General features: G+C 48.7%; 1 protein-coding gene across 1 annotated transcript in view; it reads right to left on the bottom strand.

Moving 5' to 3' along the window:
* spag17 (sperm associated antigen 17) overlaps positions 1-25525 on the bottom strand; it is a 382475-nt gene that overhangs the window by 312888 nt on the left and 44062 nt on the right. Inside the window, exons 9-12 of the mRNA XM_072513741.1 lie at positions 22380-22514; positions 10086-10146; positions 2994-3103; positions 1260-1397 (exon numbers count right to left, since the gene is read on the bottom strand). Coding sequence (XP_072369842.1) covers positions 1260-1397; positions 2994-3103; positions 10086-10146; positions 22380-22514 — 444 coding nt within the window. The remainder of the gene's footprint in view (positions 1-1259; positions 1398-2993; positions 3104-10085; positions 10147-22379; positions 22515-25525) is intronic.

The following is a 25525-nucleotide window of genomic DNA, read 5'->3' on the forward strand; positions in this document are numbered from 1 at the left end:
AGCAAAAACTTATAATATAATCTGGGGCGGAATCTCCGACCCCCTGCCGGGTCGGAGAATCGCCGGGGGCTGGCGTGAATCCCGCCCGCGCCGGTTGCCGAATTCTCCGGCATCGGATATTCGGCGGGGGTGGGAATCGCGGCACGCCGGTTGGCGGGCCCCCCCCTCGGTGATTCTCCGGCCCGCGATGGGCCGAAGTCCCGCTGCTGGAATGCCTGTCCCGCCGGCGTGGATTAAACCACCTTTGGAACGGTGGGACAAGGCGGCGCGGGTGGGCTCCGGGGTCCTGGGGGGGGCGCGGGGCGATCTGGCCCCGGGGGGTGCCCCCACGGTGGCCTGGCCCGCGATCGGGGCCCACCGATCCGCGGGCGGGCCTGTGCCGTGGGGGCACTCTTTTCCTTCCGCCTTCACCATGGTCACCACTATGGCGGAGGCGGAAGAGACCCCCTCCACTGCGCATGCGCGAGGATGCCGTGAGCGGTCGCTGGCGCTCCCGCGCATGCGCCGCACGGCAAAGTAATTTCCGCGCCAGCTGGGCGGCACCAAAGGCCTTTCCCGCCAGCTGGCGGGGCAGAAATCAGTCTGGCGCGGGTCTAGCCCCTCACGGTGAGGGCTCGGCCCCATACGATGCGGAGAATTCCGCACCTTTGGGGCGGCGCGATGCCGGACTGATTCGCGCCGTTTTTGGCGCCGGTCGGCAGACATCGCGCCGATTGCGGAGAATCCCGCCCCTGACCTTTAATTGTACTGGCTTACCATTTATGGGGTCCTTTAATGACTCAATTCAAACGGCCCCACCATCTCGCCATTTCCCATTCCAACCAAAGTATATATTTTTATAATAATCTTTTTTGTCACAAGTAGGCTTACATTAACACTGCAATGAAGTTACTGTGAAAAGCCCCTAGTCGCCACATTCCGGCGCCTGTTCGGGTACACGGAGGGAGAATTCAGAATGTTCAAATTACCTAACAGCACGTCTCTTGGGACTTGTGGGCGGAAACTGGAGTACCTGGAGGAAACCCACGCAGACACGGGGAGAACGTGCAGACTTGCACAGAGAGTGACCCAAGCTGGGGATTGAACTTGAGACCCTGGCGCTGTGAAGCAACTGTGCTAACCACTGTGCTACCGTGCTGCCCAATTTTAGTTATTCCTTTTGTTACTGTCACATGAAAATGCATCTTAAGTTGACATTATGGATTACAATGAAGATACTCCTTTCACATGCATTGTAGTGCAATGGGATCTGTCAGTACCTGTTTCTTATCTTCAGGCATTGAAAGGCTGAGCACAGTGGATATCATGTGCTCAGCCAGACTCTGCTCCAGTCCATCTTTCCGCGGTTTAGGAATAAGTTCACTTGGAGGAGTTAAACTTTCTGCTGTTGCAACAACCTGCGTGTAACAACAGAGATCGCTGATGATATGAAGTATTTGAATCCCATCTCAGAGCATTAGCTGTTTTTGCTACCTTCTTCTACATTAGTCGAAGTAAACTATCAGAAAAACAATTCTGGTCATTAGTTTAATCATAATGAACATTGGTGCTACGTTATCAAATGAGAGCAATAATAGGAGGCACATCTGTTGTACTTAAAGAGATCAAATATTGTTGTCATAGTGTTTTGATGTCAGTAATTCAAAACCTGGTCAAGCAATGGTTATGAAACCTCTGCAGCTGGGAATGGGGTTAGGGCAGCGGTTCAAAGGAGCTTCAGAAATTAGTCCTAAATATCCTGCTGCAACCTCAGACTTATGCATCTCTCAGTATCAGTTCCTCAGATTGGCAAATATGCCTCAGCTGATATTTCCACAGGAGAGGCAGTAGGTATTGATATTATGGTATTGTCACTGGATGAGTAATCTAGACACACAGGGTAATGCTCTGGGATCCAGGTTTGAATTCCACTATGGCAGATGGTGAAATTTGAATTCAATTAAAACAATCTGGAATTAAAACTCTAATGATGATCAAGAAACCACCTGGTTCATTAATGTCCTTGAGGGAAGGAAATCAGCCACCTTACCTGGTCTGGTCTACATGTGACTCCAGACCCACAGCAATGTGATCGACTCTTAAATGCCCTCTGAAATGGCCTAGCAAGCCACTCAATTCAAGGGCAATTAGAGATGGACAATCAAGGCTGGCCTAGCCAGCGATGCTCACATTCCATGAACAAATAAAATTGTGGGGATTTTAGAATTGTATGGTGTCAACAAAATGTTCCTTCTCAACATTAAAAGCAAGGATAGCACTGTGGGATTTTAAAAACTTCTTTCATGTTTATTCCAAATTGCCATTGAGAAGGTGGTGAATTATTTCACTCTATTTGGTGTAGGTACACTCACAGTGCTTCTGTTGGGACCAAGTTAAATAAGCATGGTTTTGAGTGCTCATGTTTAGCACTGTACCATTATGTAGTAATGGAATGGGAAACTATTTCCTTCTGGACTGCTATTAAACTCCTGTCAGCATTGTTCTGATGGGTATAGTAAAAAACAATTACAAATCAAGGCACACTATATCAACCATTGCTTTTGAAGGGATTTAACTATATGATTGGTTAGTAACTCAGGGATGAAGAGATCACTGGCATTAATGCAAAACCAAAGTGCTAATGTCAGTTCTAAAAAATAAATAATGCTTCTAAGCCTCAAGTTGGCTTTGCTGCTAAGTTGTAACTCACAGTAACACTAAATGTGAAATATAGGGGCATAATTCAGTATCACAGCCAGCATTCCCTTAAAAATCCTTTCCTCTACTCTTGTTCCTTCACAACCAGATCAAAATGAAGTTTAATATTGCATTTGTTTACTGAAATTTAGTATTCAATAATAAATAAATCTTAGTTTACAATAAAGATACCGATGGCTGGCTATTGAACTGAATACCAAGACAGAAATACATTAAATAGTATTGTGTAAAATGTGAAAGATAAGCTAATAGAAGACCACGCCATCAAATCTTTTATACATTACAAACATACAAACCTGCTCCAGTATACAGTGTAATATTAAAGGCACAGAGAGACTCTCCAAGGGCACAAGGCTCATCAGATCATTATAATATCTCATATCCAGCAGTGGAGCAGAAGTGGATACTTTAAAAAAAACATTAAAACACAATGGTTTAATCTTTTCTTATGGACTACATGGTTACATCATTAGCTAATGAAAAAAACGACTTAATTGGCAATCACAGCCATATGATAGATAGTATGTATTTGGATCTCTAAAACTCCAATGATAAATTACCTCATTAAATGCTGCTAGTGAAAATGAAATCAGTGGAAATTCGTGGTAAAACCTGTTTTTTGATAACAAATTGGACAAGGAAAGAAAGCAGCAGGCACAAGTTAGGAGAATGATATCAGGCTGGAAGTTGGTGATCAATTAGGTGTTGGAATGTTTAACAATCCTAATCTAACCTGCATTAATGATCGAGGTACAGAAACTGAATATCAACTGGTCAAGTTTTCAAATGTGCAGAGTGTGGTGAACTCAGCCCAACGCATCACACAAGCTTGCCACCCCCACATTGATTCTGTATACACCTCCCGCTGCCTCAGGAAGGCAGACAGCATTGGCAGAGACCGCTCACACCCAGGCTTTGCCCTCTTCCAGACCCTTCCATCAGGCAAAAGATACAGAAGTCTGAAGACCCGCATATCCAGACATAGGAACAGCTTCTTCCCCACAGCTACAAGACTCCTCAATGACTCTCCCTTGGGCTGATCTGTTCCCTGTAAGAACACTATTCATGACGCCCTATGCTGCTCTTGTTTGGCCTTGTTCCGCACTGTAACCAATCACTATTTGTTGATGCACCACTGTCAAGGTACTCTGTTGATTATTCTTTTGTCTACTATGTACATACTGTGTAGGTTCCCTTGGCCGCAGAAAAATGCTTTTCACTGTACTTTGGTACATGTGACAATGAATATCAATCAATCAGCTGACAAGTGAAATGAATTTGAGTTGTCTCAACTTAGCTCCTGTTGGATAGTGGCAGAAAATGGCAATCTCACACAAGGAAGCTACAAAATGACTCGCAAGGGAAAACATGTCATACTAATACAATGATCGGCGATGGTGCTCACACAATGTTACTGCTATTGTCCTATGCACTGCAATCACAGTGGCGGAGGAGATGGATATTAGCCACCCCACTTCAGTGGCAAATCCATTAATTCGGAAATTCCGGGGGCTTTTGTACAGTTTTGTTATCATTGCCAAATGCTATGAGAAAGCCTTTATAATAGCTACTTTCCAGCATTTAATCCAGATTTCATAATTGCAGGTGGGGGAGGGGAGTCAATTCAGGACAGTTTAAAAAGAGCAACTTGTAAACTCACTCCCAGTGAGCCAGAGAAGACAGAGCCAGGAGTGAGACACAGCTAAGAGTGAGTTTGGGAATTTGAATCTAGGTGGGAATTCGAAGCTGGGTGGGGAGGAAGTGCTTTTTATCCCTGGTAAGTGACTGGTAAGTAGTGTTTCTGTTTTTCTGTTTCTTTTCATTGGTATATTTATTTATTTTTACTTTGTTGTTGTTTTGTTGAAATTGTAGTTGTTGAAGTTAACCGAAGGTTTAAGACATGGCAGGAGATCTCAGACTCATGTCACGCTCCTCGTGTGCGATGTGGGAGCTCAGGGACACGTCCACTGTCCCTGGCTCCTTCACGTGCAAGAAGTGTGTCCAGTTGCAGCTCCTGTTAGACCGCTTGACGGCTCTGGAGCTGCGGATGGACTCACTTTGGAGCATCCGCAATGCTGAGGACGTCGTGGATAGCACATTTAGCGAGTTGGTCACACCACAGGTGAAAGGTACTGAGGGAGATAGAAAATGGGGGACCAAAAGACAGGGCAAGAGTAGGAAGGCGGTGCAGGTGTCCTCTGCGGTCATCTCCCTGCAAAACAGATATACCGCTTTGGATACTGTTGAGGGAGATGGCTCACCAGGGGAAGGCAGCAGCAGTCAGGTTCATGGCACCGTGGCTGGCTCTGCTGCGCAGCTGGGCAGGAAGAAGAATGGCAGGGCTATAGTGACAGGGGACTCAATTGTAAGGGGAATAGACAGGCGGTTCTGCGGACGCAATCGAGACTCCAGGATGGTATGTTGCCTCCCTGGTGCAAGGGTCAAGGATGTCTCGGAGCGGCTGCAGGACATTCTGGGGGGGAGGGTGAACAGCCAGCTGTCGTGGTGCACATAGGCACCAACGATATAGGTAAAAAACGGGACGAGGTCCTACAAGCTGAATTTAGGGAGCTAGGAGTTGAACTAAAAAGTAGGACCTCAAAGGTAGTAATCTCAGGATTGCTACCAGTGCCACGAGCTAGTCAGAGTAGGAATGTCAGGATAGAGAGGATGAATGCGTGGCTCGAGAGATGGTGCAAGAGGGAGGGATTCAAATTCCTGGGACTTTGGAACCGGTTCTGGGGAGGTGGGACCAGTACAAACCGGACGGTCTGCACCTGGGCAGGACTGGAACCGATGTCCTGGGGGGGGGGGGGGGGGGGGGGGGGGGGGGGGTGTGTGTTTGCTGGAGCTGTTGGGGAGAGTTTAAACTAATGTGGCAGGGGGGTGGGAACCGATGCAGGAAGTTGGAAGGTAGTAAAACAGGGACAGAAATAAAAGGCAGTAAGGGGGAAAGTGTAAGGCAGAGAAGCCATAGTCAAAAATCAAAAAGGGCGACAGCACAAGGTACAGTGACTGAGGGGAGCTCAGTGAATAGGACCAGGAATACTAAAAGAAATAAAACGGGAAGTGAAAACATTAATGGTAAGCGACGCGGCAGGTTGTTACATGAAGATATGGGTTCAACGACAAGGAAAATTAGGAGAAAGGTTAAGAGGAAATATAACTTAGGAGAGGTTACTGATCGAGGTGTTAAGATTCAGAACAGAGGTAAAAAAGCCAACATAAGTGTACTTTACCTGAATGCCCGTAGTATTCAGAATAAGGTAAATGAGTTGATGGCGCAAATCATCGTGAATGACTATGATTTAGTGGCCATTACTGAAACATGGTTAAAAGATGGTCACGACTGGGAGTTAAATATACGAGGGTATCAAACTTTTCGGAAGGACAGAGTGGATGGTAAGGGAGGTGGTGTAGCTCTGTTATTTAAGGATGACATCCGGGCAACAGTAAGGGATGACATCGGTGCTATGGAGGATAAGGTTGAATCCATTTGGGTGGAAATCAGGAATAGTAAGGCGAAAAAGTCACTGATAGGAGTAATCTATAGGCCACCAAATAGTAACATTATGGTGGGGCAGGTAATAAACAAAGAAATAACAGATGCATGTAGAAATGGTACAGCAGTTATCATGGGGGATTTTTAATCTACATGTTGATTGGTTTAACCAGGTCGGTCAAGGCAGCCTTGAGGAGGAGTTTATAGAATGTATCAGCGATAGTTTCCTAGAACAGTATGAAATGGAACCTACGACGGAACAAGCGGTCCTAGATCTGGTCCTGTGTAATGAGACAGGATTGATTCAGGATCTCATAGTTAGGGATCCTGTCGGAAGGAGCGATCACAATATGGTGGAATTTAAAATACAGATGGAGGGTGAGAAGGTAAAATCAAGCACTATTGTTTTGTGCTTAAACAAAGGAGATTACAATGGGATGAGAGAAGAACTAGCTAAGGTAGACTGGGAGCAAAGACTTTATAGTGAAACAGTTGAGGAACAGTAGAGAACCTTCCAAGTGATTTTTCACAGTGCTCAGCAAAGGTTTATACCAACAAAAAGGAAGGACGGTAAAAAGAGGGAAAATCGACCGTGGATATCTAAGGAAATAAGGGAGAGTATCAAATTGAAGGAAAAAACATACAAAGTAGCAAAGATCAGTGGGAGACTAGAGGACTGGGAAATCTTTAGGGGCCAACAGAAAGCTACTAAAAAAGCTATAAAAAAGAGTAAGATAGATTATGAGAGTAAACCTGCTCAGAAAATAAAAACAGATAGTAAAAGTTTCTACAAATACATAAAACAAAAAAGAGTGGCTAAGGTAAATATTGGTCCTTTAGAGGATGAGAAGGGAGATTTAATAATGGGAGATGAGGAAATGGCTGAGGAACTGAACAGATTTTTTGGGTCGGTCTTCACAGTGGAAGACACAAATAACATGCCAGTGACTGATGGAAATGAGGCTATGACAGGTGAGGACCTTGAGAGGATTGTTATCACCAAGGAGGTAGTGATGGGCAAGCTAATGGGGCTAAAGGTAGACAGGTCTCCTGGACCTGATGGAATGCATCCCAGAGTGCTAAAAGAGATGGCTAGGGAAATTGCAAATGCACTAGTGATAATTTACCAAAATTCACTAGACTCTGGGGTGGTCCCGGCAGATTGGAAATTAGCAAACGTGACACCACTGTTTAAAAAAGGAGGTAGGCAGAAAGCGGGTAATTATAGGCCAGTGAGCTTAACTTCGGTAGTAGGGAAGATGCTGGAATCTATCATCAAGGAAGAAATAGCAAGGCATCTGGATGGAAATTGTCCCATTGGGCAGACGCAGCATGGGTTCATAAAGGGCAGGTCGTGCCTAACTAATTTAGTGGAATTTTTTGAGGACATTAACAGTGCGGTAGATAACGGGGAGCCAATGGATGTGGTATATCTGGATTTCCAGAAAGCCTTTGACAAGGTGCCACACAAAAGGTTGTTGCATAAGATAAAGATGCATGGCATTAAGGGGAAAGTAGTAGCATGGATAGAAGATTGGTTAATTAATAGAAAGCAAAGAGTGGGGATTAATGGGTGTTTTTCTGGTTGGCAATCAGTAGCTAGTGGTGTCCCTCAGGGATCAGTGTTGGGCCCACAACTGTTCACAATTTACATAGATGATTTGGAGTTGGGGACCAAAGGCAATGTGTCCAAGTTTGCAGACGACACTAAGATAAGTGGTAAAGCAAAAAGTGCAGAGGATACTGGAAGTCTGCAGAGGGATTTGGATAGGCTAAGTGAATGGGCTAGGGTCTGGCAGATGGAATACAATGTTGACAAATGTGAGGTTATCCATTTTGGTAGGAAAACAGCAAAAGGGATTATTATTTAAATGATAAAATATTAAAACATGCTGCTGTGCAGAGAGACCTGGGTGTGCTAGTGCATGAGTTGCAAAAGGTTGGTTTACAGGTGCAACAGGTGATTAAGAAGGCAAATGGAATTTTGTCCTTCATTGCTAGAGGGATGGAGTTTAAGACTAGGGAGGTTCTGCTGCAATTGTATAAGGTGTTAGTGAGGCCACACCTGGTGTATTGTGTTCAGTTTTGGTCTCCTTACTTGAGAAAGGACGTACTGGCACTGGAGGGTGTGCAGAGGAGATTCACTAAGTTAATTCCAGAGCTGAAGGGGTTGGATTACGAGGAGAGGTTGAGTAGACTGGGACTGTACTCGTTGGAATTTAGAAGGATAAGGGGGGATCTTATAGAAACATATAAGATTAGGAAGGGAATAGATAGGATAGATGCGGGCAGGCTGTTTCCACTGGCGGGTGAAAGCAGAACGAGGGGGCATAGCCTCAAAATAAGGGGAAGTAGATTCAGGACTGAGTTTAGTAGGAACTTCTTCACCCAAAGGGTTGTGAATCTATGGAATTCCTTGCCCTGTGAAGCAGTAGAGGCTCCTTCATTAAATGTTTTTAAGATAAAGATCGATAGTTTTTTGAAGAATAAAGGGATTAAGGGTTCTGGTGTTCGGGCCGGAAAGTGGAGCTGAGTCCATTAAAGATCAGCCATGATCTCATTGAATGGTGGAGCAGGCTCGAGGGGCCAGATGGCCTACTCCTGCTCCTAGTTCTTATGTTCTTAACACCACCATTGAAACTTTAAAATAATGTCCAAAGCAACCTGGAACTGGCATTATTGAATTGATAGTATGCTGAAACAGACTTTTACTCTTATATGAAGTTTTAGATCCGAAAGGGCCAGTTCCTATCTAGAATGTAAAATAACAATATTCTATGAATGAAAAACATAGAAAAGAAAGATCTCTCAGCAAAACACTTGACGGTCAAGCAACGAGATTGTGTTGTTTCAGTTAAAAATAAACATCCATATACCATCAGAGAGTTATTTTTTTTTCAACTTGTGTACATTTAGCAGAGTTCAAACCAGAACTGGCCACTGTGTAAAGTTTTTCTTTTTTTTTAAATTTAGAGTATCCAATTATTTTTTTCTCCAATTAAGGGGCAATTTAACGTGGCCAATCCACCTAACTTGGACATCTTTTGGGTTGTGGGGGTGAAACCCATGCAGACATGGGAAGAATGTGCAAACTCCACACGGCCAGTGATCCAGGGCCGGGATTCGAACCCGGGTCCACAGCACCGTAGGCTGCAGTGCTAATCATTGTGCCAGGTGCCGCCCTTTTTCTTCTTTATTTAACTGTCCTTTCTTTTTTGAATAGTTTGCATCTCAACCAAGAAAACTACTTAATGGAGCATAAAACTAACTGGATGAAATGCAGTTCATGCAAGCCTCAATATTTAAAACTTTTATTTTCTCTAAAATTGCAGCAACTGATAAATATTAGTTAAAAGTGTCTTTTAAAAACAAACTCAGTGAACAGTAAGTTAAACTTCCAATATCAACACTATTTGAAGAGAAAAAAAGTGCAGGACAAAGGGGAAAAGGTGGGGTAGTGGTGTTAGGTGAATTTTCCTCGCAGAGAGTCGGTGGAGACATGACATCCTCTGTCAGTGCTGTAGCCATTTATGATGACATGATTCTATAAATTTGCAAATTTCAATTCTGCTTTACCACATTTTGCATACATTTTTTTTAAAAACTCAAGTTCCACTTGAAGAAAATGGAAGGTCTCTTCCATTAAACTACATCCTTTTATTGGCCACTGGCTGTGCAGTGTCTGAGTTACACTATTCTCGTTAAGATGTAGTTAAATTTGTTTTACAACAAACTACACCATAAATTCATGGGATGCCAATGGACTAACGTACCACAATTATTGGCAAAATTACCAATTCAGAAAAATCTGGCCCGATGATGGTAATTGACAAATCTTGAAGCATAGTTAAAACAGTTCAAATATAGGGCTTTATGGATCAGGTACCTTTTTCACGAGCAGGTGAGGTAGACTTTCTCCTACCAAATTGGCTTGGAACTGAAAATATCTGTAAAAGAATCATCCAAAAAGAACTTTAAAACTTGAATTAATTAAAGCTGAATTTCATATCCAGCAATCAAGTAGATAGATAAAGTATGTACCTGCCATTGTGTATTTCCCACTGTTAATGTCCATGTTTTACCATTATATTTCTGCAAGGTTTTCACACATTGCTTAGTTTTGAGCCTAATATCACTCAGTGCACACTAATTTCCTCTTATTCCTCCTTCAAGATTATTTTCCTTTCTCTTTCTCGTTTTCAACAATCTAACAAAGATCTTCAGCCAGAAGTGCCAATGGATGTCCCATCTTGGCCTTCTCCTGAGGTCCCAGCATTACAGATTCAAATCATTAGCCATTTTAATTCACTGCATATGAAATAAAGAAATAGCTGGAGGCACTGGATACTGCAAAGGCTGTGTGCCCCAACAATGTCCATGTCAACAGTATTAAAGATTTGAGTTCCAAAGGTATCCGCATCGCTAGCCAAGCTGTCCCAGTACAGCTGCATCATTGGCATCTACCCATCTGTGCTGGCTCGCCAAAGGAGCAATTCATGTACTGCCATTCTCCTGCCCTCTCCTCACATCCCTGCACACTCCTCCTTTTCAGATTTGTTAAAGAGCTAACAAAATGAGTGCTACTGACAAGTTCAAAAGATGGCTATTCATGCCATATAGAAAATGTATATCACTGGAAGTGGAACAAACTAAACCACCTGCTGAAAATTATTAGTTTGAAATATTTTGAGTGTATTTAAAACAGACAGGAATTTATTTGACTAAAATTGCTCAGCTATGTCCTGTCCACAAAGAACAGGACAAATTCAATCCAGTCAATTACCACCAATCAGCCTACTCTTGATCATCAGGAAAGCAATGCAAGGTGTCATCAATAGTGCAATCAAGCAGCACAGACACAGCAAAAGCCCGCTCATTCAAGCTCAGTTTGGGTTCCACCTTAGCCATTTGGTCCCTGACCTCATAACAGCCTTGATCCAAATATAAACAGAAGAATTGAACTCGAGAGGGGAGGTGAGAGTGATTGCCCTCTACATCAAGGCAGTATTTGATAGAGTGTGGCATCAAAGATCCTTGGAAAAATGAAGTCAATGGAAATCGGGGGGAGGGGAACTCCCAACTGCTTGGAATCATACCTAGCACAAAGAAAATGGTTGTGGTTGTTGTCGGTGAAGCTCAATCAATGACTCCAGAAGCGAGATTGGATGACAATTGAAGGCTTTATTGGACTAGATGTTTCCCCAAGCAGCGCAGGTACAGAATGCAGCTGCTAGGGAGACACAGACTCTTATACTCCGCCTTACTGGGCGGAACCAGCAGACAGACTTCACCAATGATCTTCCTGTCTCAGGTACCTCCCACACCAATGATCTTACAGCCTCAACCTAGGTACCGTAATGACGAATGTGATATAAAATAGTTACTTTAAATATTAATGTAGATGTAGGCAGGTCTAATTCATGTTAGTTCACAGACAAAGGATTTCAGAGAGCATGGCAAGGAAGGGTGAGGTGTCTAGTGTATGAGGAGAAAAGGAAGCTGGGTAACAAGAGGCCAGGGGAAGGAATGAGAAATGAGCCAATTAGGATGTATGGCCAGGTCAGGAGGGGTATAGGATGACCTATGGGAATCGTGTATGTGAAACTTGATGCCATTTGAATGTGTTTGTAGAGATTTCTTTGTTCTCCAACTCACTCGATTCTGGAGACCTAGGAGACTGTTTGTGTTCTGGGTTTTTGTGAAACGAGTCAGGCTTGCAAGTCGAATAAAAATAACTAATGCTATGCCTACAAATCCATCTCAAGTTTTATTGAGGCCAGGCTGACGGGTAAAGAAAAATATGTTTTGTCAGTAATACCCCTAATACCGACTACCACAGTCGGCCAATTATCGCAATTTCAAGACATCACTACAGGAGCTTAGTTATAAACTCCCTACAGTACAGAAGGAGGCCATTCTGCCCATCCAGTCTGAGAGAACCCTATCTAGGCCAATCCCCCACCCTATCCCCGTAATCCTACCTAGGGGCAATTTAAGGTACCCAATCCACCTAACCTGTGCGTCTTGGACTGTGGCAGGAAACCGGAGCATCCTGAGGAAACCCACGCAGACAAAGGAAGAATGTACAAACTCCAGACAGTCATCCGAGGTCAGAATTAAACTGGGGTCTCTGGTGTTGTGAGGCAGCAGTGCCAATCACTATGCCACCGTACCACATAAATAATGTCAAATGCAACTTATGTCAAAACCTGCGTGTAGTGTCCTAGCCCCAACCACCTTCAGCTGCTTCAATGACCTTCCGTCCATCATAAGGGCAGAAGTGAGGATGCTCACTGATGATTACACAATGTTAAGTACCATTTGCAACTCCTTGGATACTGAAGCAGTTTGATCCATATTCAGCATGACCTGCACTATGTCAGGCTTGGGATGATAAGTGACCAGTAGCACTTATGCCATCGAAGTGCCAAGCAATACCAATATCCAAAAACAGAGAATCCAGCCCCTTCCTCTTTGCAATTAATGCCATTCCTATCATTGAATCCCCACTATAAATAGCCTGGAGATAACCATTGACCAGAAATTGAACTGGACAGTCACATACATACTGGAGCTATAAGTGCTGGTCAGAATCTTGGAATCCTATGATGGGCAACTCACCTCCCAACTCTCAAATGCCTGTTTACCATCTATATGGCACAAGTCAGGAGTGTGGTGGAACATTCTCCTCTTGCCTGGATGAGTGTAGCTCCAACAACTCTCCAGAAGCTCAACACCATTCAGAACAAAGCAGTCTGCTAAATCGGCACTCCATCCACCACCTTACACAATCACTTCTTCCATCACCAATGCACGGTAGCAACAGCGTATACCATTTATAAAATGAGCTGCAGAAACGCATCAATGCTCCTTGGACAGTACCTTCCAAACTTGCAAACCTTATCACGAAGAAGGACAAGGGCAGCAGATACACTGGAACACCACCACCTGGAATTATCCCTCCAAGCCACACAAAGTATTGATTTGAAACTATATTGCCGTGCAGCTGGTGTCTGACCATGAGATTTAAAAAAATAAATAAATTTAGAGTACTCAATTCATTTTTTTTTTTCAAATTAAGGGGCCAATGTAGCATGTCCAATCCACCTGCCCTGCACATCTTTGGGTTGTGGCTGTGAGACCCACGCAGACACAGGGAGAATGTGCAAACTCCACATGGACAGTGACCGGGGTCTGATGTGACCATGAGATGCACATCATGCACGTCTGCGCCCGATACCCAGGTCGTATGCCTGACACCTTCATCCTGGCACACTCGATGGTTCCTCACTTCTTCGAAGCGCACCCCCAGCTGAGAGATTGGCTCTTGGGGTTATCCGCTATGGTCGTGGCTGATGAAACCTATCCGGAAATATGGTCACTGTTGTGCTTTCTTGGTCTTAGCGTCAGCATGGGGGACCAGGGTGAATAGTTGTTGATGTACATACCTAGGAATTTGAAGCCGTCAACCATCTCCGCCTCAACACTATTGATACAAACAGGGGTGTGTACATTACTTTGCTTCCTGAAGTTAATGACCAGCTCTTTAGCTTTGCTGACATTAAGGGAGAGATTGTTGCCACTAGGTTCTTTATCTCCCTCCTGAACTATGACTCATAATTGTTCGGAATCTGACCCACTAATGTCATGTCATCAGCAAACTTGGAGGTCAATTGGAGTCAAATTTTGCCACACAGTCATGTGAGTATAAGGAGTATAGTAGGGGGCTAAGTATGCAGCCTTGCGCGGCCCCGGTATTGAGGACTATCATGGAGCTCTGCGATGAGCTTTGGTGCTCCGCTGTTTCACAATGTTTGACTCCTGCCCATGGTAGCACTTTCCACCATTCACCAGGGTGATCGCCGCATGTCAGCTGGTCATTCCATCACACAGCCTCACCAAAGCTTTGGGAAGAGGGAGGTGGGAATGGTTATGGGTTGGAGAGGGCTGGGGGTGGGGCACTGGAGTAGTGATGCTGGTTGAACTGTGGTCCCTAGCCCAATCCTACCCCTGCCACCAGCCCATTGCCCCCTTCCCTGTGCCCCTTCTGCAGCCCTCACACCCGTTGGACAGAGCACCGAGGCAAGTTGAAACGTTTTGAACAGGTATTGATTGTGAAATGGTGAACATATATATATATATATATATACACAGGTTTGTGCCCTAGCCCCTAACGCTATACTGCATGCTGCAACCGTGCCAACTTAACTGATGTTTACCTTTCTGGCCTTACAGGTCCTAACGCTATGAGTAGGTGGATCCCTAGACAGTACATCAGGAGTGGAGGCAGACTGCTGCGATTCCTGCCCTGTGACCTGGGTCACTTTTGGGGGCCGTCTTCTGGGGCGACCGGGTCTGAATGGGCTCGGCTGCTGCTCAGGTGTCCCAGGTGGCATGGTGCCACCCTGTTCTGCCTGCTGCCCATCAGATGCACCAGGGACAGAAGGCGGGGCGGGTGGGTGGGTGGGTGGTGAATTCGAGGCACTGTGGTGTTCTGGCACCACTCCTGAGGGAGTCAACGGCACATGCCCCATCACCGCCTCCTCCTCGGCGTGCCCGATGGCCCCAGGGCTACTCCTTGGGAGGAGGTACGAGTTGAGCTAACCCCTGAGTCTCACCCGCCACCTTGTGCTCCCATCTCGACCAGTGTCTCGATGCTCACGGCCATGGAGCACAGGGTGTGGACCACCTCCCTCTAAGCCTATGCCACATCACCCAGTGACTATACCACCTTCCTCTGGGTCTGTGCCACATCTGCCACTGATTGTGCCACCTCTCTCTGTGCCTGGCTCAGGTCAACCAGAGCTCGGGCAATGCCACTGGTGCCCTCAACCATGACCCGCTGAGGCTGAGCCACGTTCTGGAGCATCGTTGCAATGTCCAGGTAGCCCTGGTAAATGGTTGCCTGTGACAGGCATGAGTGCACCAGGAATCCTGACCCATGGCCGATACCTTCGCCCCAAGACTCCACCACAGACACCACCCGTGCGGTGTTGGCCTGGGAGGCATGCATGATCAGCACCACATCCTGCCCCTGCAGGTGGTTGGGCTCCTCCAACTGCACCTGCAGGCGCTGGATGGTTGATGACAACCCCTCATGAACTCCCTGGCTCTGTGACTGCATCTCCACTACCAATGGGACCCCCCTTTCCAGAAGCCCGAAACCCATCCTGACAGCAGCCAGTCCCTAGGGTTGGGCCGTCCTACGATGGTCCGCCCCCTCGGGGGGGTTCCTACCTCCATATGATGTACCACAGCACCTTTATGGTGCGCACCAGATAGTGCCCTAGGAGCTTCTTTGCTAAAGTGCCCAATTGAGGTGCGTGTCTCTGGGATGGTGGAGGATGTTGGTGATAGCTGTAACGGGAAGTCAGTTTAGTCATCGGACTGGTGCTCCGGGGTGTCACAGGCTGCGGTTCGACGGCTCCCATCGCTATCCGTGTCCTTTTCCTCGCTGCTATCCGCTTGGGGCTGGGGTTATGGTTGGGATCGGGGGCAGCGAACACCAGAAGAGCAGCACCCAGGTCCAGAAATGCTGAACTCGAGACCCTGCTGGACGCCATGGAGGCAAGCAGGCTACCCTGTACCCCGGAGTGGGAAGGAGGTTGCCACCCACTGCCGTACACCGGGCCTGTACATAGGTGGCAGATGTTGTGAGTGCCATGGGCCCCACCACAAGGGTGAGTAGGCAGCACTATGTCCCTGGCACTAACCCCCATCCCACACACATGATCCGGAGCCGCAACAACAGGGTCCCACTTTCTTGCCCAATGCTGACCTCTGCCCCGACGACTGCCCTCTCTTTGGAACCACCAACCAGATCCATTTCCCGCAGCTCTGCTGCGGTGAGGGGTCGCAGGCCCGACGGTACCCCTCCAGTCTTTTCCATCTTCCAGCGGTTGTGGGCTGCCTTCTCCTCGGGAGTGGGGGTGGGGGTGACAGAAAATGCACAATGTTAGACTGTCACACGCACACAACACAGGGGGCGAGTAGCTGGAGGCCTTCGAGGCCAGGACACCCGGCCATGGCGGCCGGTATGGGTGCTGGCAGATGGTGCAGAGTGGGGGTTCGGTCGCCCTCCAGTTTGGGGGAGGGTGGTTACGAGTTTGTGGGATGGGGGTTAGTGTCAGGGGCATAGTACTGCCTACTCACCTGTCACCCTGAGGAGGTTGTGCAATTTCTTTCCTACACCTCTGTCCCATCCTTGTGGTGGGGGTCCACGGCACTCACAACATCTGCTGCCTGTGCCCAGACCCAGCGCACGGCGGTGGGTGGCAACTTCCTTCTCATTCCAGGGTACAGGGTAGCCTGCTTTGCCTCCATGGTGTCTAGCAGGGTCTCAAGCTCAGCATCTGCGGACCTGGGTGCTGCTCTTCGTGCTGCCCTCTTGCTGGCTGGGATGTGTGTGTTTGGGGTAGCGGAGTGCTGATATGCAGCTGTAGCTCATCAGCCTTTCGAGTGTCAATCCCAACCCCGGCGAATCCGACACCATTTTTCATTGCGCCACGTGGCGCAGGTGCTAGCCCGTTTGATGAACTTGACTGGGAACGGTGCCAATTTTGCTGTTGTAGAAGTCCATCGATTCAGTCCCAGCATCAATACTTAGTTTCTGAAACAGAGAATCCTGCCCAATGTGTTTGCCAAAACCAGTTAGTGATGGGAATATGAGACTTGGGTGCGATTTAGGATACATGCAGCAGAGTTTTAGATGAGCCCAGTTTATTGAGGGAGGAAAATATGAGTTGGGCAGGAGAGCATTGGAATCATTGAGTCTGGAGGTGAACAAGGTGTGGTAGTCTATGTAGAGGTATTACGGTACCTAGTAATGCTGGAACACCATTGGTAGATATTGTATGTTTCCCATTGGTCAAGCTGTATGGTAGCTCCACCCTGCAAGGCGGGGTATAAGAGCCCATGCCGCCCCAGCAGCCTTCTTTCTGTACCTGAGCACTGGGGGAAACATCTAGCTTATTAAAGCCTTCAGTTGGACTACAACCTCGCTTTAGTAGTCATTGAACGTACATCAATTTAATAAGCTAGATTTAAAAGGATGGAGCTCCGAATCAAGCCGGAGTGTCTGCAACTCAGCCCCCATGCGGCAGAATCAGCGGCAGCCTTCAAGCACTGGATGGCGTGTTTTAATGGATATCTCGGAACGGCCGAAAACACACCCACAGGAGAACAGAAATTACACGGATGACTTCGATGCAATGGAGCTGCTAAAAGGACATTATATTCGCCCGGTAAACCAGGTCTACGCCCGGCATCTGCTAGCGACGAGGCCACAAATCCCTGGGGATTCGCTGGAAGAATTCTACCGTGCGCTCCTGGTGTTGGGGAGAAACTGCAGCTGCCCGCAAGTTTCGGCGAGCGACCACACAGAGCTTTTGATCCGGGACGCTTTCGTTGCAGGTATGCTGTCCTCCCAAACCCACCAGCGATTGCTGGAGAAAGACACCCTAGACCTCAAGAAGGCACGGGCCCTTGCCGGCTCCCTGGATGTGGCCTCCCGAAACGCCCGTACTTATGCCCCCGACCGCGCGGCAGCCCCCTGGGCAGCATGGAACCCCCCCACCCGCGGCTGACCCCGAGACATCTCCCATCACCCTGCAAGCTTGTGCTGCAAGATGGCCTGGCAATCCCGGGGGGCCCTGCCGCTATTTATGCGGGCAGGCCAAGCACCTCCGGCAGCGCTGTCCGGCCCTCGCACCAACCTGCAAGGGATGCGGTAAAAAGGGCCACTTCGTGGCGGTATTCCAGGCCCGGGCGGTCGCTGCGGTCTCCGGTGGCGAATGCGGACCGCCACCACAATCCTCTCCACGGTCCCCGTGCGGCCAGCGGGCGCCGCCATCTTCCTCCTCCAGGGCCACGTGCGGCCTCTGGGCGGCGCCATCTTGTCCCTCGGACGCCACATACGATGGCATTTTGTGCACCCCCAGCCATGTGCGACCAATGGACGCCGCCATCTTGGATGGTCTCCCAGGACCCCAGCTCGGCTGACCACACACCGCCCGAAGAGAACATTCAACTGCCGCAATTAGCCTCGGTGACCCTGGACAGTCCCGGCCTCGAATACTCTCAACTGCTACAACAACGGTACTAATCAACGGGCACGAGACGTCCTGCTTATTCGACTCTGGGAGCACGGAGAGCTTCATACACCCCGACACGGTAAGGCGCTGTTCTCTCCCCGTCCACCCCGTTAATCAAAACATTTCCCTGGCCTCCGGTTCTCACTCAGTAGAGATGAAGGGATTTTGTGTAGCAAACCTCACGGTCCAGGGAAGGCAGTTTAAAAATTACCGGCTCTACATCCTTCCCCACCTCTGCGCGGCCACACTCCTAGGGTTAGACTTCCAGTGCAACCTCCAAAGTCTAACTTTCAAATTCGGCGGCTCTATACCCCCTCTCACTGTCTGCAGCCTCGCGACCCTCAAGGTCGATCCGCCTTCTCTGTTTGCGAACCTCACCCCGGATTGCAAACCAGTCGCCACCAGGAGCAGACAGTACAGTGCCCAGGATCGGATCTTTAGTAGGTCAGAGGTCCAACGGCTACTGAGCGAAGGAGTCATTTGACGCTAATAACAGTCCCTGGAGAGCTCAAGTAGTGGTGGTAAAGACCGGGGAGAAGCATAAGATGGTCATCGACTACAGTCAGACCATCAACAGGTTTACGCAGCTGGACGCGTACCCTCTCCCCCGCATATCCCACCTGGTAAACAGGATCGCGCAGTACAAGGTCTTCTCCACGGTGGATCTTAAGTCCGCCTACCACCAGCTCCCCATCCGCACTAGTGACCGCAAGTACACTGCCTTCGAGGCAGATGGGCGGCTCTATCACTTCTTAAGGGTTCCCTTCGGTGTCACTACCGGGGTCTCGGTGTCACTACCGGGGTCTCGGTCTTCCAGCGCAAGATGGACCGAATGGTTGACCGGTACGGTTTACGGGCAACATTCCCGTATCTCGATAATGTCACCATCTGCGGCCACGACCAGCAGGACCACGACACCAACCTCCGAAAATTCCTCCAGACCGCAAAGACCCTTAACCTTACGTATAACAAGGATAAATGCGTGTTTAGCACCGACCGCCTAGCCATTCTCGGCTACGTAGTGCGAAATTGAGTTATAGGCCCCGACCCTGAACGCATGCGCCACCTTATGGAGTTCCCCTTCCCTCACTGCTCCAAGGCCCTGAAGCGCTGCCTCGGGTTTTTTTCTTACTATGCCCAGTGGGTCCCCAACTATGCGGACAAGGCCCGTCCCCTGACCCAATCCACAGTTTTTCCCCTGTCGATAGAGGCCTGCCAGGCTTTCAGCCGCATCAAAGCAGACATTGCAAAGGCCACGATGCACGCCATCGATGAGTCCCTCCCCTTCCAGGTCGAGAACGACGCGTCCGACGTAGCTCTGGCGGCCACCCTCAACCAAGCGGGCAGACCCGTGGCATTCTTCTCACCATCCATGCTTCCAAAATCCGCCACTTTTCAGTCGAAAAGTAGGCCCAGGCCATAGTAAAAGCTGTGCGACATTGGAGGCATTACCTGGCCTGCAGGAGATTCACTCTCCTCACTGACTAACGGTCGGTCACCTTCATGTTCGATAATGCACAGCGGGGCAAGATAAAAAACGATAAGATCTTACGGTGGAGGATCGAACTCTCCACCTATAACTACGAGATCTGGTATCGTCCCGGGAAGCTAAACGAGCCTCCTGATGCCCTGTCCCGCGGCACATGTGCCAACGCACAAGTGGACCGCCTCCGAGCCCTCCAAGAGGACCTCTGCTACCCGGGGGTCACTCGCTTCTTCCACTTTATCAAGACCCGCAACCTGCCCTACTCCATCGAGGAGGTCAGGACAGCCACCAGGAATTGCCAAATCTGCGCGGAGTGCAAACCACACTTCTACCGGCCAGAGAGGACGCACCTGATAAAGGTTTCCCGTCCCTTTGAATGTCTCAGTATGGACTTCAAAGGCTCCCTCCCCTCCACCGACCGCAACATGTACTTCCTGAATGTGATTAACGAGTACTCCCGGTTCCCATTCGCCATCCCCTGCCCCGACATGACCGCAACCACCGTCATCAAGGCCCTCCATAGCATCTTTACGCTGTTCGGGTTCCCCGCTTACATACATAGTGATAGGGGTTCCTCCTTTATGAGCGACGAACTGCGTCAATTCCTGCTCAGCAAGGGCATCGCCTCGAGCAGGACGACCAGTTACAACCCCCGGGGTAACGGACAGGTAGAGAGGGAGAACGGAACGGTCGGGAAGACCGTCCTACTATCCCTACGGTCCAGGAATCTCCCAGTCTCCCGCTGACAGGTAGTCCTCCCGGATGCCCTCCACTCCATCCGGTCATTGCTTTGTACCACGACCAACCAAACACCTCACGAACGTCTCCTTGTATTCCCCAGGAATTCCTCCTCTGGGACCTCGCTCCCGACCTGGCTGGCAGCTCCCAGACCCATCCTGCTCCGAAGGCACGTGCGGGTGCACAAGTCGGACCCATTGGCCGAGAGGGTCTATCTTCTCCACGCTAACCCCCAGTACGCCCTGGCGTACCCCGACGGCCGACAAGATACGGTCCCCCTACGAGACCTGGCGCCCGCCGGATCCCCACGCACACCCCAGCCACCAGTCCCACCCTCCCTCCCACCGGTGCACCTTACAGCTGCCCCCTTCCCAGGATGATCGGTTCTTCCGCCGGCCCCGTCTAGACCCCCCCGCCCACCGACACACCCCGCAGACACTCCCTTCCCAGGTCAATCAGCGCCGTCTAGAGGTGTTGAAGCTGCCATAGAGATCGAGGCCACGCTCCCGGAGTCACAGATGCCCGAGCCTCCACCGGCATCACCACCAAAGCTTTGATGATCACAGAGGACGACCAGGGCCCCCGATCGACTGATTGCTTCATCTTAACGTGTATATAGTTAATTGTGAAATTGTAAATAGTTACGACAATAAGACAAAACGCTGTACGGAGGTATTACGGTAGCTCCATAGCTATAACTTCTACCACGTTACCATGTTGTAAAACCAAGCCACCACCCCCGCCGGTCTCTTTTTTAACAGGGGGTGAATGTGGTAGTCTGTGCAGAGGTTTAACGGTACCTAGTCATGCTGGAACACCATTGGTAGATATTGTATGTTTCACATTGGTCAAGCTGTATGGTAGCTCCGCCCTGCAAGGTGGGGTATAAGAGCCTGTGCCGCCCCAGCAGCCTTCTTTCTGTACCTGAGCTGCTGGGGGAAACATCTAGCTTATTAAAGCCTTCAGTTGGACTACAACCTCGCTTTAGTAGTCATTGATCGTGCACCACAAGGCATGGATGAGGCCTGCAGCTGCAGATGGGCTGAGGTGTTCATTGTTGTCAAGGTGGAAGCAGATGGTCATTATAAAATGAAGGACATAGGAATGGAAGTTTAGTTCAGTGCCAAAATAGGGTGCTGTGGTAGAGGAGACCTTGCAAAATGTAAGTGCTTGGCAAGATCATGGTCCATGTATTAACATTCCCTGTCAATATTTACTCCTGTCATTTTCCTAAAGCACAAACAAAATAGAAATTCACTAATTGCTTTGTCTACTTTTAATCAGCCGATTATCCACCCTCAGCTTAGATGCTTGTTTCAAAATTAGACTGGAGTGCATTCATATCCCAGTAATAAAACTATTTTTTCAACCCCTTCCTGAGGAAAATGGCCCCAAATTCAGGTGCACAGCCATTATCTAGCCTTTAAAAAGTAAAATGACGTTATATTGTATTTTGTGATATATAATGAATACTTCCAGTGTTTGCCATGCAAAACTAAATTATACATTGTTTTATGAATATGATAGCAATTTTCTTATAAAGATAAAATATTCATCTAAAATAATTTAGTACATTGAAAAACAGGCCATTTTTAAGATGATAAATTATAATCTAATATCAGTTAATATAGAACATCACAATAGTAGATCCCAATATGGGGCGGGATTCACCGTTTCGCCAGCACCTATATCCAGCATGGCGCAACCCCGCTGCCAGCCAGATTCTCCGTTCCCACATCCGGCCAATGGAGTTTTCCCTTAGGCCGCTCCATGCCGTCGGGAAACCTACGGGCATGGATGTGCTGCCGGCGAAGCGGAGGATCCCGCTGTTGGAGAATCCCGTCGATAGAATCTGCTACTTTACCTCTTCCTTTTTTGAAGTCTTTGGCACAGTAATCATCTTAACATTGCGCAGAAAGTTCCGATGTTGTCTTTTCCAGTCTTCACAGTCGTAAATCATGCTGGCGATATCATCAAATATTGTCGCACCAAATTCCAGCTGAAAACAAAGAAATAAGTGCTCAGAAACATGTCAAGGAAATGCAGCAGGACATGGTGACAAAATATCACTTCACAACTTTAATAGTTTAAAAAATTAAATCTCACATTGTAACAGACAATATTTTGAAAGATTGATCCAACGCTTCGTGGCCAGCTTCCAATCTACCTTCCTTCATAAACGTGAGATCATTTAAAACATTGTGAACTACCTAGTTAAGTTCTTGTCCAATCTGTCAACAGCGTATGAACCTTGGTGCAAGCTCATCCGGGTTAGATAAGCGTCCTCAACGGGGAACTCACGGCCGAGGCCACACATAGCCCCATTTTCTGCACTGAGGAGCTCCGCTCACCGGAATTCCTCAGTGTCGCGAGAGATTGGGACCCCTTTTTAAAATGGCGTTCCAATCTCTGGAGCTTCTGACCCAACCCCTCCGACACACTCCAAGCCCCAACTCACTATGAGGGGGTCCCCGGAACCGCGTGTATCCCCACCAATACCCACGCAGGCCACCCCGGTCCGATCACCACCACAAGGAAAATACCAGCTTGGCACCTTGGAAGTGCCAACCTGGATCACCGACAGTGTCCCCTGTGCACCATGGCAGTGTCAGGCTGGCACCCAGGTGGCACTGCCAGGGTGCTCAGTGGCGCCAGCAGTACCAGGGTATCGCCCTGCCTAAAGGGCATGCATCTGGGGCCTTCCGATCCCCTGGGAGACCCTCACATGTGCCGTTCCGTCTGGTCCCCGTTTGTGGAGACGCGTACTGGACGGCACTCGCCCAAGGTCTCCAAGGCAAAGGGGATGGATCCCAATGCCTTGGGGGCCTTGGGAAACTGCATATTAGAGTGAGACTAGCTGTCTCGCTCTAATGTGTAGATTTGCCAAAAAGTAAACCCGCCCACAATGAGCAGGATTCACATCGCAACAAGGCGTTGCGAACCGGGTAGATCCGGGAATGGGGTCACCTGGCTTCTATCGGCCACATTGTGCCGCGGCGTGCTGCTTTTCGGGCACAGCGTGGCCATTCGAACGCACCCTCCATCTCAACATTATACTTCCGTACTCTCCCCAAATCCCATGATACCTTTAGAGTCTAGAAATGCTTCTATTTCCTTCTTAAATATATTCAGTGACTGGTCCTCAATACCTTCTGTGGTAGTGAATTTCACAAGTTCAGCAACCTCTGAGTGAAGAAGATTCTCCTCATCTCAGTCCTAAATTGCCTGCCCAATGTCCTAAGGCTGTGGCCACTTGTTCCAGACCCCTCTAGCCAGAAGAAAAAACATTCCTGCATTCAGTCTATCCAGCCCTGCCAGAATTTAACATACATCAATTAGATCCGTTCTCATTCTTCTAAACTCCAGTGAATATATGCCCTGTCGATCCAATCTCTTACCTGTCATGATAGCCATATTAACATATCATGGTGCAATCACACACACACACTGATGGACAGATTGACGGACCAATCAACACACACGTAACATCACAGCCAATCACCAGTGAGAGCACACGCACTATAAAACAGGGAACACCACAGTTCCCGCTCATTCCAGCAGGAGATAGCTCAGAGCACAGAGCTCACAGCGTGCCACTCAGACATACACCATGTGCTGAGTGCCTCTCTAAGATAGTGCTAGGGCTGGGTCCACAGGTGAAGTACGAACCACAGCCAGAAGTTTACAGTTGTTGTTATCCAGAATAATAAAACAGAGTTGTACCATCTACAACCGTGTTGGTTCGTTTGTATAGTGGAACACCCAACACGACATAGTACCAGGATTGGAACCCAGAAACTGTGAGACCTACCTGCACATCTTCAGAGATCCGCCATCCTGCGCCATGGACACCATCAGCCCGCCGCAGCTGCTCCAAATCGCTGGAAACCTCGGCGTCAACTGGAAGCTGTTTAAACAGCGCTTCCAGCTCTTCCTAGAAGCCACAGACAGGAAGAATGCATCGGACACCAGGAAGAACGCCCTCCTCCTCTCCACGGCAGGGCAACACGCCATCCACATCTACAACTCCCTGGCATTCGCGGAAGGCGAGGACAAGACGAAGTACAAGACGATCCTTCTAAAACTTGAGCAACACTTCAGCGCCTAAGTAAATGAGAGCTTCAAGAGGTACCTCTTCCAGCAGCGCCTGCAGGGTAAGGATGAGCCTTTTCAATCTTTTTTGACACACCTCCGTATCCTCGCGCAGTCCTGCGGCTATGAGGCCACCTCCGATTCCATGATTCGGGACCAGATAGTTTTTGGGGTCACCTCGGGCACCCTACGCCAGCAGCTCCTCAAAATAAAGAGCCTCATCCTAGCCACCGCCATCGAAACCTGCGTCCTCCACGAAAACGCGACCAGCCGGTACTCCCAATTCCAGGCGGCCGAATCGGCACGGCAGGGATCCTACGAGGCCGAGCGGGTCCAGTTGATCAAGTTTCTCCCGGCCCGTGGCCCGGACGAGGGCGGCCATTTCGCGGCCTCCCGCGCTTGTACGCGCCAAAAGAGACGTCGACGCAGAGGGACGTGACGCGCAGGCGCGCTCTACGCAGGACTGAACTGCGCATGCGCGGTAGCGCAACGAACGCCATGACGTCACGACGTGCGGCAACTGTGGATCCGCACATTTAAAGCGGCAATGTCCAGCCAAAACTTGACAATGCCTCCGCTGTGGCAAGATGGGCCACTACGCTGCCTGCTGTCGAGCAGCTCAACCTGCCAACGCTCCCCAGTTCCACCAGCCTCGCAGGGACGTGCGGGGCATTCAGCCTCCATACACTGAGTCATACCCTAACGACATACAGACCGGTGATACCGGCGACCGGGAAGCCTTCCGCGTTGCGGGAATAGACAGAAATCGGATGTCCCAAAGTAGGACCCACCAGCTGATGCCAGTGCACAGTGTTAATCCGGGCGATGAATGGTGTGCCACACTAACGGTCAACCGATCACCAATCACATTCCGTTTAGACACTGGTGCCTCCGCCAATCTCATTGCATGGTCAGCCT

The sequence above is a fragment of the Scyliorhinus torazame genome, chromosome 8, assembly GCF_047496885.1.
Source record: "Scyliorhinus torazame isolate Kashiwa2021f chromosome 8, sScyTor2.1, whole genome shotgun sequence".
NCBI lineage: Eukaryota > Metazoa > Chordata > Chondrichthyes > Carcharhiniformes > Scyliorhinidae > Scyliorhinus > Scyliorhinus torazame.